Source organism: Oncorhynchus nerka, linkage group LG20, assembly GCF_034236695.1.
Source record: "Oncorhynchus nerka isolate Pitt River linkage group LG20, Oner_Uvic_2.0, whole genome shotgun sequence".
NCBI lineage: Eukaryota > Metazoa > Chordata > Actinopteri > Salmoniformes > Salmonidae > Oncorhynchus > Oncorhynchus nerka.
This window is the reverse complement of record NC_088415.1, coordinates 95014253-95033290: the sequence shown is the minus strand read 5'-3', so window position 1 is coordinate 95033290 and position 19038 is coordinate 95014253. Positions and strand designations below refer to the sequence as shown.

General features: G+C 45.8%; 1 protein-coding gene across 1 annotated transcript; it reads left to right on the top strand.

Annotated features, from left to right (window-relative positions):
* Positions 1–322: 322 nt before the first annotated feature.
* On the top strand, positions 323–16073 carry si:ch211-106k21.5 (trophoblast glycoprotein). The gene is made up of 2 exons (XM_029646375.2): positions 323–623; positions 13315–16073. The coding sequence occupies exons 1-2, from the start codon at positions 611–613 to the stop codon at positions 14598–14600; spliced, it is 1299 nt and encodes a 432-aa protein (XP_029502235.1). The 5' UTR covers positions 323–610; the 3' UTR covers positions 14601–16073.
* The last annotated feature ends 2965 nt before the right edge of the window (positions 16074–19038 follow it).

Sequence of the window (19038 nt, the reverse complement as noted above, 5' to 3'; positions counted from 1 at the left end):
GAAAGGAGGAAAAACACGTACTTCAACAGAGGATTTGGAACTTGACGTTTAAGACGTATCCGTCGACGACCACCAGAGGGCGCTATAGTACTAGGCTACAATATTACTGGGGCGCGGTGTAGGACCATGAACTATACCGACTGTGTTTAAAAGGAAAGTTATTACTCTTTTAGCATGAACTATACCGACTGTGTTTAAAGGGAAAGTTATTACTCTTTTAGCATGAACTATACCGACTGTGTTTAAAGGGAAAGTTATTGCTATTTTTTCCTATGTCATGTTTCAGTCACACCTACCGTGCGCGCACACACACCCTCAAATAAAGATTTTCACATTCCGTTTAAAGTTGTTGTCCAACTGCATTGCTGGGAGGCAGGGACAGAGACACACCCATAGGGAAAAGACTCAGGAGAGTGCGGCGATGGTGAATCTGGAGTTACTAAGTCACTCCGTTATTTAAGGTTGACGTGATGACGAGGTCGTGGCTGCCGTCCCTGCTGTAGGCTAGTCGTTTTTACATCGGGTTACATGCTGGCTGTGGCGGACCGGTTGACAGTCGTGTTGGTAAGGCTATGTGCATCTACTGAAGACGAGGCAACAGGTTTCAACCATGGCCGTTAAAGGTAAGATAAACATCACATTCATTCAGGGTCCCTATAATTATTATAAAAGTGTATTTTGCCATATGTGAAATGGGGGAATTGGAAAAAGTGAATATTGTTGCTTAATTTATTCTTTATTAGAATACAGTTTTGTAATATTTATATTACTCAGTGATATCGTTTTAAATAGGCAAAGTGTGCTGCGTCTTTAAGTCGTGTGTTTTTGTTTTTAAAGTAACTTGTTATTGCTGTAACTAGGTGTAACCATTTGGTTGATAAGCAGAGGGAATGACTGTGTCGCACAGCTGACTAGTTTAATCAAGTCCCTACATTTAAAAAGGTGAAGGAAAAAAAAAACACTCACCAAAAAAAGAGTGATGCAAATTTTGCATCATAGCCTGTACAGTCTGAAAAAACTCACCCGAGAGGGAATGTAACAGCTCACATTGTTCCAGAATGAGATCACCTGAGAATAAACCTCACCTCCTTTCCTCTCTTCCTTGCCTCTCCTCCTTTCCTATGCTCTCTGTCTCTCTGTACACATCTCTTGACGACAGTAACACAGTACACACATAACAATGTCTCTCTGTAGGCCTACACACCAGAAGATCTCTCTCTCTCTCTCTCTAGCCATTCTACACACACACACACACACACACACACACACCCTAAGATAAGATTTCTCTCTACCTACTCTACTCTACTCTACTCTACACACACACACACACACACACACACACACACACACACACACACACACACACACCCTAAGATAAGATCTCTCTCTACCTACTCTACACACACACACACACACACACACACACACACCCATACAATGATCTATCATTCTACACACACCCTAAGATATTTCATGAACACATACTCTAAGATACACTCTATATACAGCAGCATGTGGACACCCCTTCAAATTAGTGGTCACACTATTTAAAAATATAAAGAAATCGAGCACACAGCCATGCAATGAATAGAATAGAATGGGCCTCAGTGTTTTTCAACGTGATCAACGCAATCGTCATAGGATGCCACCTTTCCAACAAGTCAGTTCGTCAAACTGGGGGGGCGCTCTGCTCTGCTCTGCTCGAGCGGCCTTGGTCAACTGTAAGTGCTGGTATTGTGAAGTGGAAACAACTAGGAGCAACAAATGCTCAGTTGTGAAGTGGTAGGCCACACAAGCTCACAGAACGGGGCCGCCGAGTGCTGAAGCACGTAAGCGCGTAAAAACTGTCTGTCCTCAGTTGCAACACTCACTACTGAGTTCCAAAACGCCTCTGGAACCAACGTCAGCACAAGAACTGTTCATCGGGAGCTTCATGAAATGGGTTTCCATGGCCGAGCAGCCGAAGATCACCATGCGCAATGCCAAGCGTCGGCTGGAGTGGTGTAAAGCTCACCGCCAATGGACTCTGGGTTTGGCGGAGGAGAAATACTGGTCTGGGGCTGTTTTTCATTGTTCGGGCCCCTTAGTTTCAGTGAAGGGAAATCTTAACGCTACAGAATACAATGACATTCTATACGATTCTGTGCTTCCAACTTTGTGGCAACAGTTCTGGGGAAGACCCTTTCCTGTTTCAGAATGACAATGCCCCAGTGCACAAAGTGAGGTCCATACAGAAATGGTTTGTCGAGATCGGTGTGGAAGAACTTGACTGGCCTGCACAGAGCCCTGACCTCAACCCCATCGAATACCTTTGGGATGAATTGGAGCCAGGCCTCATCGCCCAACATCAGTCCTCGATCTCACTAGTGTTCTTGAGGCTGAATGGAAGCACGTCCCCGCAGCGATGTTCCAACATCTAGTGGAAAGCCTTCCCAGAAGAGTGGAGGCTGTTATAGCAGCAATGTTCCAACATCTAGTGGAAAGCCTTCCCAGAAGAGTGGAGGCTGTTATAGCAGCAATGTTCCAACATCTAGTGGAAAGTCTTCCCAGAAGAGTGGAGGCTGTTATAGCAGCAATGTTCCAACATCTAGTGGAAAGCCTTCCCAGAAGAGAGGAGGCTGTTATAGCAGCAATGTTCCAACATCTAGTGGAAAGCCTTCCCAGAAGAGTGGAGGCTGTTATAGCAGCAAAGGAGGGGACCAAATCCATATTAATGCCCATGATTTTGGAATGAGATGTTGGACAAGCAGATGTCCACATACTTTTGGTCATGTAGTGTATGAACACTCCCAAATACCGCCCCTGAGAATTCTCGCTCTGCACCTGAATAACTCTAGTGTAGACATACTCCAAGACGAGACATTCCCCAGAAACAAACTGTTTAGATAATGCCGAGTGAGTGTGCCGTTGAACTAGACAAGCGGGTAGGCCTGCTGCTGTTTGCCCAAATGGCACCCTATTCCCTATATAGTGAACTACTTCTGATCAGGGCCAATAGGGAATAGGATGGCATTTGGGACGTTACACTGTTGACGTGCTGTTTCATAGCAGTACATTAGTCATCCACAACCTTTGACCTCAGTGAGACACTTTAGTCCCAAATGGTACCCTAACCCCTATATATAGTGCACTACTATAGCACACTAATCCCTATATAGACTACTATAGCACCCTATTCCCTATATAGTGCACTACTTTTGACCAGAAAAGTACATAGGAGATATGATGCCATTTAGTGACACAGTCCACGACTGGGATTTCCAAACACACAGAGACACCCTCATCAGTAATTACGGTGCTATTTCCCTCATCAGTAATTACGGTGCTATTTCCCTCATCAGTAATTACGGTGCTATTTTCCTCATCAGTCATTACGGTGCTATTTCCCTCATCAGTCAATACGGTGCTATTTCCCTCATCAGTCATTACGGTGCTATTTCCCTCATCAGTCAATACGGTGCTATTTCCCTCATCAGTCATTACGGTGCTATTTCCCTCATCAGTCAATACGGTGCTCTTTCCCTCATCAGTCAATACGGTGCTATTTCCCTCATCAGTCAATATGGTGCTATTTCCCTCATCAGTCAATACGGTGCTATTTCCCTCATCAGTCATTACGGTGCTATTTCCCTCATCAGTCAATACGGTGCTATTTCCCTCATCAGTCAATACGGTGCTATTTCCCTCATCAGTCAATACGGTGCTATTTCCCTCATCAGTCATTACGGTGCTATTTCCCTCATCAGTCATTACGGTGCTATTTCCCTCATCAGTCAATACGGTGCTTTGCCTCATCAGTCAATACGGTGCTATTTCCCTCATCAGTCAATACGGTGCTATTTCCCTCATCAGTCAATACGGTGCTATTTCCCTCATCAGTCAATACGGTGCTATTTCCCTCATCAGTCAATACGGTGCTATTTCCCTCATCAGTCAATACGGTGCTATTTCCCTCATCAGTCAATACGGTGCTTTGCCTCATCAGTCAATACGGTGCTATTTCCCTCATCAGTCAATACGGTGCCATTTCCCTCATCAGTCAATACGGTGCTATTTCCCTCATCAGTCAATACGGTGCTATTTCCCTCATCAGTTAATACGGTGCTATTTCCCTCATCAGTCAATACGGTGCTATTTCCCTCATCAGTCAATACGGTGCTTTGCCTGTTCTGTTCTATGACAAAAACCCAGACCGCAGCTTTCCTGTCGTATAATCGTACCGCGGAACAGATGTTGAAATATTATCAATCACTCCAACCTTTAGACTCTGTTGCCATGGCTACCAGAGTCACTAAGGATGTAGCTCCATATTCCCCAGGTAGTCCCACTACTATTAACCAGAGCCCTATGACCCTAAAAGGAATAAGGTGCAAGCTAATGTCAGATCAGAGCATTAGGCTACACATGGATTGGTTAACTAGTATCAGACCAGAGCATTAGGCTACACATGGATTGGTTAACTAGTATCAGACCAGAGCATTAGGCTACACATGGATTGGTTAACTAGTCAGACCAGAGCATTAGGCTACATATGGGTGGGTTAACTAGTATCAGACCAGAGCATTAGGCTACACATGGGTGGGTTAACTAGTCAGACCAGAGCATTAGGCTACACATGGGTGGGTTAACTAGTATCAGACCAGAGCATTAGGCTACACATGGATTGGTTAACTAGTATCAGACCAGAGCATTAGGCTACACATGGGTGGGTTAACTAGTCAGACCAGAGCATTAGGCTACACATGGGTGGGTTAACTAGTCAGACCAGAGCATTAGGCTACACATGGATTGGTTAACTAGTATCAGACCAGAGCATTAGGCTACACATGGGTGGGTTAACTAGTATCAGACCAGAGCATTAGGCTACATATGGGTGGGTTAACTAGTATCAGACCAGAGCATTAGGCTTCACATGGGTGGGTTAACTAGTATCAGACCAGAGCATTAGGCTACACGTGGGTGGGTTAACTAGTATCAGACCAGAGCATTAGGCTACACATGGATTGGTTAACTAGTATCAGTCCAGAGCATTAGGCTACACATGGGTGGGTTAACTAGTATCAGACCAGAGCATTAGGCTACATATGGGTGGGTTAACTAGTATCAGACCAGAGCATTAAGCTACACATGGGTGGGTTAACTAGTATCAGACCAGAGCATTAGGCTACACATGGGTGGGTTAACTAGTCAGACCAGAGCATTAGGCTACACATGGGTGGGTTAACTAGTATCAGACCAGAGCATTAGGCTACACATGGGTGGGTTAACTAGTATCAGACCAGAGCATTAGGCTACACATGGGTGGGTTAACTAGTATCAGACCAGAGCATTAGGCTACACATGGGTGGGTTAACTAGTCAGACCAGAGCATTAGGCTACACATGGGTGGGTTAACTAGTATCAGACCAGAGCATTAGGCTACACATGGATTGGTTAACTAGTATCAGACCAGAGCATTAGGCTACACATGGGTGGGTTAACTAGTATCAGACCAGAGCATTAGGCTACATATGGGTGGGTTAACTAGTATCAGACCAGAGCATTAGGCTACATATGGGTGGGTTAACTAGTATCAGACCAGAGCATTAGGCTACACATGGATTGGTTAACTAGTCAGACCAGAGCATTAGGCTACACATGGGTGGGTTAACTAGTATCAGACCAGAGCATTAGGCTACACATGGATTGGTTAACTAGTAGGCCTAACATGGATGTTAATGTGGACTCTGTTGAACCACACTGTTAGCACACATTTGAATCACCTCAACAACAAATTCCTGGGATAAGGTTAGATGACTGGTGAAGTGTTGTTGGATAAGGTTAGGTGACTGGTGAAGTGATCGTTGGATAAGGTTAGGTGACTGGTGAAGTGTTGTTGGATAAGGTTAGGTGACTGGTGAAGTGTTGTTGGATAAGGTTAGGTGACTGGTGAAGGGATCGTTGGATAAGGTTAGGTGACTGGTGAAGTGTTGTTGGATAAGGTTAGATGACTGGTGAAGTGTTGTTGGATAAGGTTAGGTGACTGGTGAAGTGTTGTTGGATAAGGTTAGGTGACTGGTGAAGGGATCGTTGGATAAGGTTAGGTGACTGGTGAAGGGATCGTTGGATAAGGTTAGGTGACTGGTGAAGTGTTGTTGGATAAGGTTAGATGACTGGTGAAGTGTTGTTGGATAAGGTTAGATGACTGGTGAAGTGTTGTTGGATAAGGTTAGGTGACTGGTGAAGTGTTGTTGGATAAGGTTAGGTGACTGGTGAAGGGATCGTTGGATAAGGTTAGGTGACTGGTGAAGTGTTGTTGGATAAGGTTAGATGACTGGTGAAGTGTTGTTGGATAAGGTTAGGTGACTGGTGAAGTGTTGTTGGATAAGGTTAGGTGACTGGTGAAGTGTTGTTGGATAAGGTTAGGTGACTGGTATGGCTCTGAAGGTTGAACTACAGCTACGGTATATATGACCACTAATCACAGCGTTAGCAAACATCACAGCACTTATTTTTCTTCTTTTAAAGATGGAGGGATTCAATAAAGGTACAGTGTCCCTACTGATCAAGTGATTGTTTGTTGTATTGATACAACAGGGAAGTTGTTTTGGTTCCAGGGGTCCACAACCCAACCTCTCAGTGACTGGTATGTTGACCTGATCAGACAGTTTCAAAATCAATGATGAGGTGAATAAATGATATCTGGTATCTAGACGGTTGGAAAATCCTTCAGAGCCCCGTAGCAGATCAATCCGCTTATCAATGTGTGTGTTAAACACATCAAAATGAAGTCCGCTTCAGTCAGTAGTTCTGCATATAATACTGCAACAGTAAACGGTATCTTTCCATTCTCAGTTACCTTTCCATTGTAATAGATTGTAGCAGAACTTTGAGGCCTATTTTTCCCGAGTTTCAACAAAGCCTTTCCATAAAGCTGTGAAGGATGCAAATGACACTGAGTATAAATAATAAGTGCATCCCAAATGCCACCCTATTCCCTATGTAGTGCACTCTGGGCTTTGGTCGACGGTAGCGCACTATATAGGGAATAGGGGATGCATTTGAGGCTAGATATACAGTGGCTTGTCACAGGATGGGATACCGTCTTTGATAGAGACAGTGTTGAATAATGCTCTTTGTAAACAAATACACTTCCTCCCTCAAACTCCCCTGTGTTTTTCCTAAGAAAATACCCCAAAATACACGTCCACATGTTGGTAAAGAATTACATCTGGATGTACTTTGACCAGCAGGCCCAGACTGGATACCATAGCCTGTTGGAGCACATGGTTAACTTACGGTCCTCTCTGAATGCAAGGTTTCATTCTAGCCAAGCTGTAACACACAGTAACCTGTGTAGTGCATCAAATGTAGTCATACATTTTAGTGTTTACATCAGACTATGAAATGTCTGAGTTCATTAACCCACCTCTCACATGCCCAGGGTACAGTCTGGGTCCCGACCCATAGTTTAGAAACCCTGTTATAGAAACCCTGTTATAGTTATAGAAACCCTGTTATAGAAACCCTGTTCTAGTTATAGAAACCCTGTTATAGTTATAGAAACCCTGTTATAGAAACCCTGTTATAGAAACCCTGTTATAGAAACCCTGTTATAGAATCCCTGTTATAGAAACCCTGTTATAGTTATAGAAACCCTGTTATAGAAACCCTGTTATAGAAACCCTGTTATAGAAACCCTGTTATAGAATCCCTGTTATAGAAACCCTGTTATAGAAACCCTGTTATAGTTATAGAATCCCTGTTATAGTTATAGAAACCCTGTTATAGAAACCCTGTTCTAGTTATAGAAACCCTGTTATAGAAACCCTGTTCTAGTTATAGAAACCCTGTTATAGAAACCTTGTTATAGTTATAGAAACCCTGTTATAGAAACCCTGTTATAGAAACCCTGTTCTAGTTATAGAAACCCTGTTATAGAAACCCTGTTATAGTCATAGAAACCCTGTTATAGAAACCCTGTTCTAGTTATAGAAACCCTGTTATAGAAACCCTGTTATAGTCATAGAAACCCTGTTATAGAAACCCTGTTATAGAAACCCTGTTATAGTTATAGAAACCCTGTTATAGAAACCCTGTTATAGTTATAGAAACCCTGTTCTAGTTATAGAAACCCTGTTATAGAAACCCTGTTATAGAAACTCTGTTATAGAAACCCTGTTATAGAAACCCTGTTATAGTTATAGAAACCCTGTTATAGAAACCCTGTTATAGTTATAGAATCCCTGTTATAGAAACCCTGTTATAGAAACCCTGTTATAGAAACCCTGTTATAGAAACCATGTTATAGTTATAGAATCCCTGTTATAGAAACCCTGTTATAGAAACCCTGTTATAGTTATAGAAACCCTGTTATAGAAACCCTGTTATAGAAACCCTGTTATAGAAACCCTGTTATAGTTATAGAAACCCTGTTATAGAAACCCTGTTATAGTTATAGAATCCCTGTTATAGAAACCCTGTTCTAGTTATAGAAACCCTGTTATAGAAACCCTGTTATAGTTATAGAAACCTTGTTATAGAATCCCTGTTATAGAATCCCTGTTATAGAATCCCTGTTATAGAAACCCTGTTATAGAATCCCTGTTATAGAATCCCTGTTATAGAATCCCTGTTATAGAAACCCTGTTATAGAAACCCTGTTATAGAAACCCTGTTCTAGTGATTGAAAGCCATTATCATTATACAGCTGGTGTACAGCCTTATTACTGCTAGTCACAGCCTCACAGGTGACAGACAGGTGTTTTCTCTCTACAGCTCAGTGGAATCAAATACAACCCGGATTAAAAAGTAAGGGTGGGCAATCTTCCACTCTGTTCTTCCATCTCTCTTTTAGAGAGCCAGTCAGCCAGTCTGCTGGGTTGTTGGGGAGTTCCTGTCTTCTCTTCCTGTTCTATTGTTGTTGAGGAAGTGTGACATCATATCCACACACAGATACAGGATTTCTCTCTCTCTTTCTGCCAGCCACACAGATATAGTCTTTCTCTCTGTCTTTCTGCCAGCCACACAGATACAGGCTTTCTCTCTGTCTTTCTGCCAGCCACACAGATACAGGCTTTCTCTCTCTGTCTTTCTGCCAGCCACACAGATACAGGCTTTCTCTCTGTCTTTCTGCCAGCCACACGGATACAGGCTTTCTCTCTGTCTTTCTGCCAGCCACACAGATACAGGCTTTCTCTCTGTCTTTCTGCCAGCCACACAGATACAGGCTTTCTCTCTCTGTCTTTCTGCCAGCCACACAGATACAGGCTTTCTCTCTGTCTTTCTGCCAGCCACACGGATACAGGCTTTCTCTCTGTCTTTCTGCCAGCCACACAGATACAGGTTTTCTCTCTGTCTTTCTGTCAGCCACACAGATACAGGCTTTCTCTCTCTGTCTTTCTGCCAGCCACACAGATACAGGCTTTCTCTCTGTGTCTTTCTGCCAGCCACACAGATACAGGCTTTCTCTCTGTCTTTCTGCAAGCCACACAGATACAGGCTTTCTCTCTCTGTCTTTCTGCCAGCCACACAGATACAGGCTTTCTCTCTCTGTCTTTCTGCCAGCCACACAGATACAGGCTTTCTCTCTCTGTCTTTCTGCCAGCCACACAGATACAGGCTTTCTCTCTGTCTTTCTGCCAGCCACACAGATACAGGCTTTCTCTCTGTCTTTCTGCCAGCAACACAGATACAGGCTTTCTCTCTGTCTTTCTGCCAGCCACACAGATACAGGCTTTCTCTCTGTCTTTCTGCCAGCCACACAGATACAGGCTTTCTCTCTGTCTTTCTGCCAGCCACACAGATACAGGCTTTCTCTCTCTGTCTTTCTGCCAGCCACACAGATACAGGCTTTCTCTCTGTCTTTCTGCCAGCACACAGATACAGGCTTTCTCTCTGTCTTTCTGCCAGCCACACAGATACAGGCTTTCTCTCTGTCTTTCTGCCAGCCACACAGATACAGGCTTTCTCTCTGTCTTTCTGCCAGCCACACAGATACAGGCTTTCTCTCTTTGTCTTTCTGCCAGCCACACAGATACAGGCTTTCTCTCTCTGTCTTTCTGCCAGCCACACAGATACAGGCTTTCTCTCTGTCTTTCTGCCAGCACACAGATACAGGCTTTCTCTCTGTCTTTCTGCCAGCCACACAGATACAGGCTTTCTCTCTGTCTTTCTGCCAGCCACACAGATACAGGCTTTCTCTCTGTCTTTCTGCCAGCCACACAGATACAGGCTTTCTCTCTTTGTCTTTCTGCCAGCCACACAGATACAGGCTTTCTCTCTCTGTCTTTCTGCCAGCCACACAGATACAGGCTTTCTCTCTCTGTCTTTCTGCCAGCCACACAGATACAGGCTTTCTCTCTGTCTTTCTGCCAGCCACACAGATACAGGCTTTCTCTCTGTCTTTCTGCCAACCACACAGATACAGGCTTTCTCTCTGTCTTTCTGCCAGCCACACAGATACAGGCTTTCTCTCTGTCTTTCTGCCAGCCACACAGATACAGGCTTTCTCTCTGTCTTTCTGCCAGCCACACAGATACAGGCTTTCTCTCTCTGTCTTTCTGCCAGCCACACAGATACAGGCTTTCTCTCTGTCTTTCTGCCAGCCACACAGATACAGGCTTTCTCTCTGTCTTTCTGCCAGCCACACAGATACAGTCTTTCTCTCTGTCTTTCTGCCAGCCACACAGATACAGGCTTTCTCTCTGTCTTTCTGCCAGCCACACAGATACAGGCTTTCTCTCTCTGTCTTTCTGCCAGCCACACAGATACAGGCTTTCTCTCTCTGTCTTTCTGCCAGCCACACAGATACAGGCTTTCTCTCTGTCTTTCTGCCAGCCACACAGATACAGGCGTTCTCTCTGTCTTTCTGCCAGCCACACAGATACAGGCTTTCTCTCTGTCTTTCTGCCAGCCACACAGATACAGGCTTTCTCTCTGTCTTTCTGCCAGCCACACAGATACAGGCTTTCTCTCTGTCTTTCTGCCAGCCACACAGATACAGGCTTTCTCTCTGTCTTTCTGTCAGCCACACAGATACAGGCTTTCTCTCTGTCTTTCTGTCAGCCACACAGATACAGGCTTTCTCTCTGTCTTTCTTCCAGCCACACAGATACAGGCTTTCTCTCTCTGTCTTTCTGCCAGCCACACAGATACAGGCTTTCTCTCTCTGTCTTTCTGTCAGCCACACAGATACAGGCTTTCTCTCTGTCTTTCTGCCAGCCACACAGATACAGGCTTTCTCTCTCTGTCTTTCTGCCAGCCACACAGATACAGGCTTTCTCTCTCTCTTTCTGCCAGCCACACAGATACAGGCTTTCTCTCTCTCTCTTTCTGCCAGCCACACAGATACAGGCGTTCTCTCTGTCTTTCTGCCAGCCACACAGATACAGGCTTTCTCTCTCTCTCTTTCTGCCAGCCACACAGATACAGGCTTTCTCTCTCTCTCTTTCTGCCAGCCACACAGATACAGTTTTTTTAGAGTCCGTTGGGAGAGAGAGTTTTTTTAGAGTCCGTTGGGAGAGAGAGTTTTTTTAGAGTCCGTTGGAAGAGAGAGTTTTTTTAGAGTCCGTTGGAAGAGATAGTTTTTTTAGAGTCCGTTGGGAGAGAGAGTTTTTTTAGAGTCCGTTGGGAGAGAGAGTTTTTTTAGAGTCCGTTGGGAGAGAGAGTTTTTTTAGAGTCCGTTGGGAGAGAGAGTTTTTTTAGAGTCCGTTGGGAGAGAGAGTTTTTTTAGAGTCCGTTGGGAGAGAGAGTTTTTTTAGAGTCCGTTGGGAGAGAGAGTTTTTTTAGAGTCCGTTGGGAGAGATAGTTTTTTTAGAGTCCGTTGGGAGAGAGAGTTTTTTTAGAGTCCGTTGGGAGAGAGAGTTTTTTAGTCCGTTGAGAGAGATAGTTTTTTTTAACTATAAAGAAGCTTTTGTTGATCACCTTTCATTTAAATTTGTCCAGAATACCCTTCACAAGTCAGATGGAGAAGACGGTCAGGATTTAGGATCTGTTGACCATTACAGTTGACCATTACAGAGTTGGTTCTGTTGACAGACAGACAGACTCAACACAACAACAATATAGCATAGACAACAGACACAATACAGTAGACAGGCGTGAGAGGTGGACGTCTGATCCCCAGCGTTCTGCGTCGCCAGGCCAACGGCCTCCCAGACTTGTCAACAACCAGCCAGGAGCCTCAGAAGGGTTGCTACAGGGGTTGCTGGGTGACAGATTCCTGGTTACATCTCTGTGGAACAACAAATAGCATGTCTCTCTGGGAGGGAGAGAGGCCCAGGACAGCAACACAATTAGACCCAACCAAATCTTGAGAAAACTAAATGATAATTACTTGACACATTGGAAAGAATTAACAAAAAAACAGAGCAAACTATAATGCTATTTGGCCCTAAACAGAGAGTACACAGTGGCAAAATACCTGACCACTGTGACTGACCCAAACTTAAGGAAAGCTTTGACTATGTACAGACTCAGTGAGCATAGCCTTGCTATTGAGAAAGGCCGCCGTAGGCAGACATGGCTCTCAAGAGAAGACAGGCTATGTGCACACTGCCCACAAAATGAGGTGGAAACTGAGCTGCACTTCCTAACCCCCTGCCAAATGTATGACCATATTAGAGAGACACATTTCCCTCAGATTACACAGATCCACAAAGAATTTGAATACAAATCCAGTTTTGAAAAACTCCCATATCTACTGGGTGAAACACCACAGTGTGCATCACAGCAGCAACATTTGTGACCTTTTGCCACGAGTGAACAACCACCATTGTAAATACAACCCATATTTATGTTTATTTATTTTCCCTTTTGTACTTTAACTATTTGCACATCGTTACATCACCGTATAAAGACATAGTATGACATTTGAAATGTCTTTATTCTTTTGGAACTTCAGAGTGTAATGTTTGTTTTGATTGTTTATTTCACTTTGTTTATTATCTACTTCACTTGCTTTGGCAAAGTTAACATATGTTTCCCATGCCAATAAAGCTCTTAAATTGAAAGTGAATTGAGAGAGAGAGAGAGAGAGAGGGAGAGGGAGGGAACTGCACTGGCCAACTTTGTAATCACAATCATGACACAATGTCTGTCTGTCTCTCTCTCCTCTCTCTCCTCTCTCTCTTCTCTCTTCTCTTTCTACTCTCTCATTGTCTGTCTCGCTCTCTCTCTCTCGCTCTCTCTCTCTCTCTCATCTCTCTCTCTCTCTCTCTCTCTCTCTCTCTCTCTCTCATCTCTCTCCTCTCATTGTCTGTCTGTCTCTCTCTCTCTCGGCCCTCCCTCTGTCTCTGTCTCTGTCTCTGTCTCTGTCTCTGTCTCTCTCTCCAGAGATGTTCTCTCAGTGGGCTCTACTGTTGCTGTGTACTCTCCCTGTGATGACCATCCACTCAGAGGGATGTCAGTGTCCAGGAGCCACCATTTTGGCCCAGTTTCCCTCTGTCCTACCCGCTGAGGCCTGCTGTCTGAACTACTCCGGCTCCACGTTCGGCCATGTTCGCTGGGCCATGCTCACCAACAGGACCAGACTACAGCTCCTGGACCTGTCTCACTGTACCATCACTCAGATAGACCTGGAGGACACAGAGACCACACTCTCTCCTCTCCAGGAGGTCTATCTGGGTCACAACAGACTGACCTCCATCCCAGGGAACTTCCTGTCAGATCTGCCCAGCCTGAAGGTGCTGGAGCTGGGCATGAACCAGCTGAGGGAGCTGCCTGAGGATTTCCTCAAGGGATCTGACGGCCTTCGGGAGCTAGATCTCAGGGGCAACCTCCTCCGTTCTCTCCCCACCTCTGTGCTGTCTCTGCGGGGTCTGGAGAGGCTGGAACTGGTGGACAACCCCTGGGACTGCTCTTGCTCCCTGGTGGAGGAGCTGGACAACAACAAAACCAGCCTGCAGGGCATCGTGGGTAACATCACCTGCGCATCTCCTCGGAGCCTGGCTGGGCGGCTCGTGTGGTCGGTGGCACCTGGTGACGTCTGCCGCCCACCAGGGCTCACGGCACTTTTCATCCTCCTGCCCCTCTTCATCCTCCTCGGCCTCGTCCTCTGCTGGTGCTGTGGGAGGAAGAGGAAGACGAAGGAGAAGCCGGCCTTCGGCTCCTCCAAGAAGAAGGCCTCCCACTCCCATTCACCCAACGGTCACCACCACCGATCCAAGCCCCCAGCAGGCGGAGGAGGGGGTAACTACCCCATGGCGGGGGACAGCAGCAGGAAGGAGATGTTGAAGAACCAGCTCCTCCTGCGACCCTCCTCCACCCTTCTTGGCTCCACCAGGGACATCTATGAGGAGGTGGAGATTAAAGTAGAATCTGTGGAGTCCCTCTCTCACTCCCTCCCCAACTCCCCTCCCTCTCCTGGGTCCTCCTCCCAGACAGAGGGCCCTGAGCTGGACCTAGGCGGACAAGTAGAGCTGGATGCAGTGAGTGTGACGGAGGTGATGAAGGACTCAGCAGACAGGGAGAAGGCTTATATGACCCAGACCACTGAATACTACAGTCTGGTGCCAGGGATGGACCTGGATGACTCAGATCATGCCCCGGACTATGCCTCGGATCAGGCCTCGAACCACGCATCAGACCACGCAGAGTACGAGAGTGTTGACCTGTCGTGAGAATGGACATAGGTTCGCTAGAAGGAGTGTGTCTCTCATGACTGGCTGACTGGCTTGAGTGTGTGAGTGTGTGAGTGTGTGAGTGTGTGTCAGAGAAAAAGAGAGACAGAGTGTTGAATGTTCCACAGAGATGTGGTCGGAACTGAATTATCAATCACAATCATATGACAGGAAGTGGGGTCACCTTGAGATCTCCAGGATGGGATTGACTTGAGTTCCAGTGTGACCAAATCATCCACCACACCACAACACCACCAGATCACCACACCACCACACCACCACCACCACACCACCACACCACCATAACACCACAACACCACCACACCACCACCACACCACCACACCACCACCACACCACCATAACACCACACCACCACCACACCACCATAACACCACAACACCACCACACCACCATAACACCACCACACCACCACACCACCACACCACCACACCACCACCACACCACCACATCACCACACCACCATAACACCGCCACACACCACAACACCACCAGATCACCACACCACCACACCACCACAACACCACAACACCACAACAACACCACCACACCACCACACCACCACACCACCACCACACACCACAACACCACCACCACACACCACAACACCACCAGATCACCACACCACCACACCACAACACCACCACCACACCACCACACACCACAACACCACCAGATCACCACACCACCACACCACAACACCACCACCACACCACCACACCACCATAACACCATAACACCACAACACCACCACCACACCACCACCACCACACCACAACACCACACCACCACCACCACACCACCACACCACCACACCACCACCATCACATCACACCACCACACCACCACCACCACACCACCACCATCACACCACACCACACCACCACACACCACCACACCACAACACCACAACACACTACCACCACCACCACCATAACACCACACCACCATAACACCATAACACCACACCACCATAACACCACAACACCACCACACCACCACACCACCACCACACCACCACCACACACCACAACACCACCACCACACACCACAACACCACCAGATCACCACACCACCACACCACAACACCACCACACCATAACACCACAACACCACCACACCACCATAACACCATAACACCACACCACCACCACACCACCACACCACAACACCACCAGATCACCACCACACCACCACCACACCACCACCACCATACCACCACACCACCACACCACCACCACACCACCACCACCATCACATCACACCACCATCACACACCACCACCACACCACCACACCACCACCATCACACCACACCACACCACCACACACCACAACACCACAACACACTACCACACTACCACACTACCACACCACCACACCACCACCATCACACACCACCACACCACCACCACCCCACCACCACCACCACCACCACCACCACCACCCCACCACCACCACACCACCACCACACCACCACCACCACACCACCACCACCACCACACCATCACACCACCACACCACCACCACCACACCACCACCACCACCACCGCCACATCACACCACCACACCACCACACCACCACCATCACACCACCACCACCGCCACACACCACCACCACACCACCACACCACCACCACCACACCATCACACCACCACCACCGCCACACACCACCACCACACCATCACACCACCACACCACACACCATGTGAGTCTCATTCTATTCCACATTCTATTTCCGTTAACACTAAGACACTCAGACTGACAGTATTTAGTTCTATACAACATGGGAAGTCACAAAGAACACTGTTGGAAGTGAACTGCCGTTTGTAACATCCTGATGGACGTAAACTACCCGTATGTAACATCATATCCTGATGGACGTGAACTACCCGTATGTAACATCATATCCTGATGGACGTGAACTACCCGTATGTAACATCCTGATGGACGTGAACTACCCGTATGTAACATCCTGATGGACGTGAACTACCCGTATGTAACATCCTGATGGACGTGAACTACCCGTATGTAACATCCTGATGGACGTGAACTACCCGTATGTAACATCCTGATGGACGTGAACTACCCGTATGCAACATCCTGATGGACGTGAACTACCCGTATGTAACATCATATCCTGATGGACGTGAACTACCCGTATGTAACATCATATCCTGATGGACGTGAACTACCCGTATGTAACATCATATCCTGATGGAAGCGACATAAACATCGACTGACAGTTAAAATGACTGTTGCAACATCATCATCATCATCATCATCATCATCATCACCATCATCATCATCATCACCATCACCATCATCAACAACAGCATCATCATCATCATCATCACCAACATCATCATCATCACCATCATCATCATCATCATCATCATCATCATCATCATCACCATCATCATCATCATCACCATCACCATCATCAACAACAGCATCATCATCATCATCATCACCAACATCATCATCATCACCATCATCATCATCAACAACAGCATCATCATCATCATCATCAACATCATCATCATCATCATCATCATCATAATCATCAACACCAGCATCATCACCATCATCATCATCATCAACAACAACAACGTAACGTCCAAGAAGGATTACTGTCTAAGTGTGTATGTCTGGGAAAGAGAGGTTACACTGTTCTTACACTGTTACAATGTCATAAAGTTGAATAAACTGTAGGTGACCACTTCTTGCTCTAGGCACAGATTTGTTTGTTTTCTTCATTTCTGTATGTTCAGATTGTCAAACATCGTATCTGTCCCTTTTGTACTTTGTCTGAATTGCATATTTGTTATTTGGGATAAAAAAATAAATGCTCCTTTCTCATGGCTGTCTCTTGAGGTTGTTCAAGGTGACGGAACACTCGTTTTAGTTAGCTAAATATTCACAGTAAAAGATATATAGAGGACTCATCGTGGATTTAACCCATTTTAGCATGGACATGGAGGGCTTCCACTATATTAAAGTAGTCAACTGGGTGGGGATTCCTATGAGTTGGGAGCAATCAATGTCCATGAAGAAGAAGAAAATGAACTACTTTAAAATGGAGACGGCCTCAATGACACTGCCCATTCTGTCACAGACGCCGTAATGGCACAGATACAACAATGAGTCCTCTATCTATCTCTATGGGTACAACATGTACATCAAGGCCATGGAGTGGTGAGGAGGAGTCTACCATGTCTGGGGGCGACTCCCCCAATTCATTTTCTGTATTCAGCGTTCACTCAAACATCGTTTTAAGCTTTGTTTTTACTATTGACAGTTACAGCTGATTCCAGGATTGTATATCGATTCGATGTCCCATAAATATTAGTCATCTGATTTATTCATTTCAGTCTCTGAATTCAAATCAATCTGTTCGCCTCCATCTCCTGATATCAGGATGATTTTTTTTAAAAAGAGACGAGAATTTGTCTCCTGAATTAGCCTAGTGTGCATTGGCACCCAGCTATATCCTGTCCCAATCTTGTCTTCCCTGGCTAAACTAACTGGCTAGCTGAACTATGTTAGTTTTCGTACCTCGTTGCCAAAATTAATCAAGACTGCACTCTCAACTTCAAAAACTCCTTTGCTAGTTATACAAAATCACGTAACTACTAAGAAATTCTCTGGAAATAAACTTAGCTAGAGGTTTCTGACTCACCCCGCTTGGCTAAACAGGAAGTGATTTTACCAACACATCCAAATATGGTCCACATTCTAGCACCTTTAAAGACATTCTTCGGGTACTTTGACGACTAAGAAAGTATTTTTTTCAACCTCCCGCTTTGGGCTGGATGTGTCAATGTGTAGTTCTATGCAGAATCTATGAGCAGACTTACTGTCTTACCTCAATTAGCCAAATAGTTTGAAAGCGATTGTTTTCTCTGTGCCGTGACATATTTACCTACATTTCCCCCCACGTGGGCCAGCCCCCTAACAATTTGAGTTCTATTCAATGAGCTTCAGCCCCTCGCATTTGAGCGACAGCCAGCCTGCCCAGCGTTATCCAATGAGGTTGCTGGGCGGGTCCAACGGCTCAGTGGACACAACAGAAAGAGAGAGAGAGTAATGACGTGGTGCACGTATCTGCACATATGTGACGGAGTACTCAATAATCGGGGACCATTTTTGGCTCGTGAGTTCTACTTTCAGAACTACTGGCTAAAAAGTATGCAAAATACCGGAGTATCTCTTTAATCAATCAATCAATCAATCAAATGTATTTATAAAGCCCTTCTTACATCAGCTGATATCTCAAAGTGCTGTACAGAAACCCAGCCTAAAAACCACAAACAGCAAGCAATGCAGGTGTAGATGTAGAAGCACGGTGACTCTTCTGGCTGTGCCGGGTGGAGATTATAACAGAACATGGCCAAGATGTTCAAATGTTCATAAATG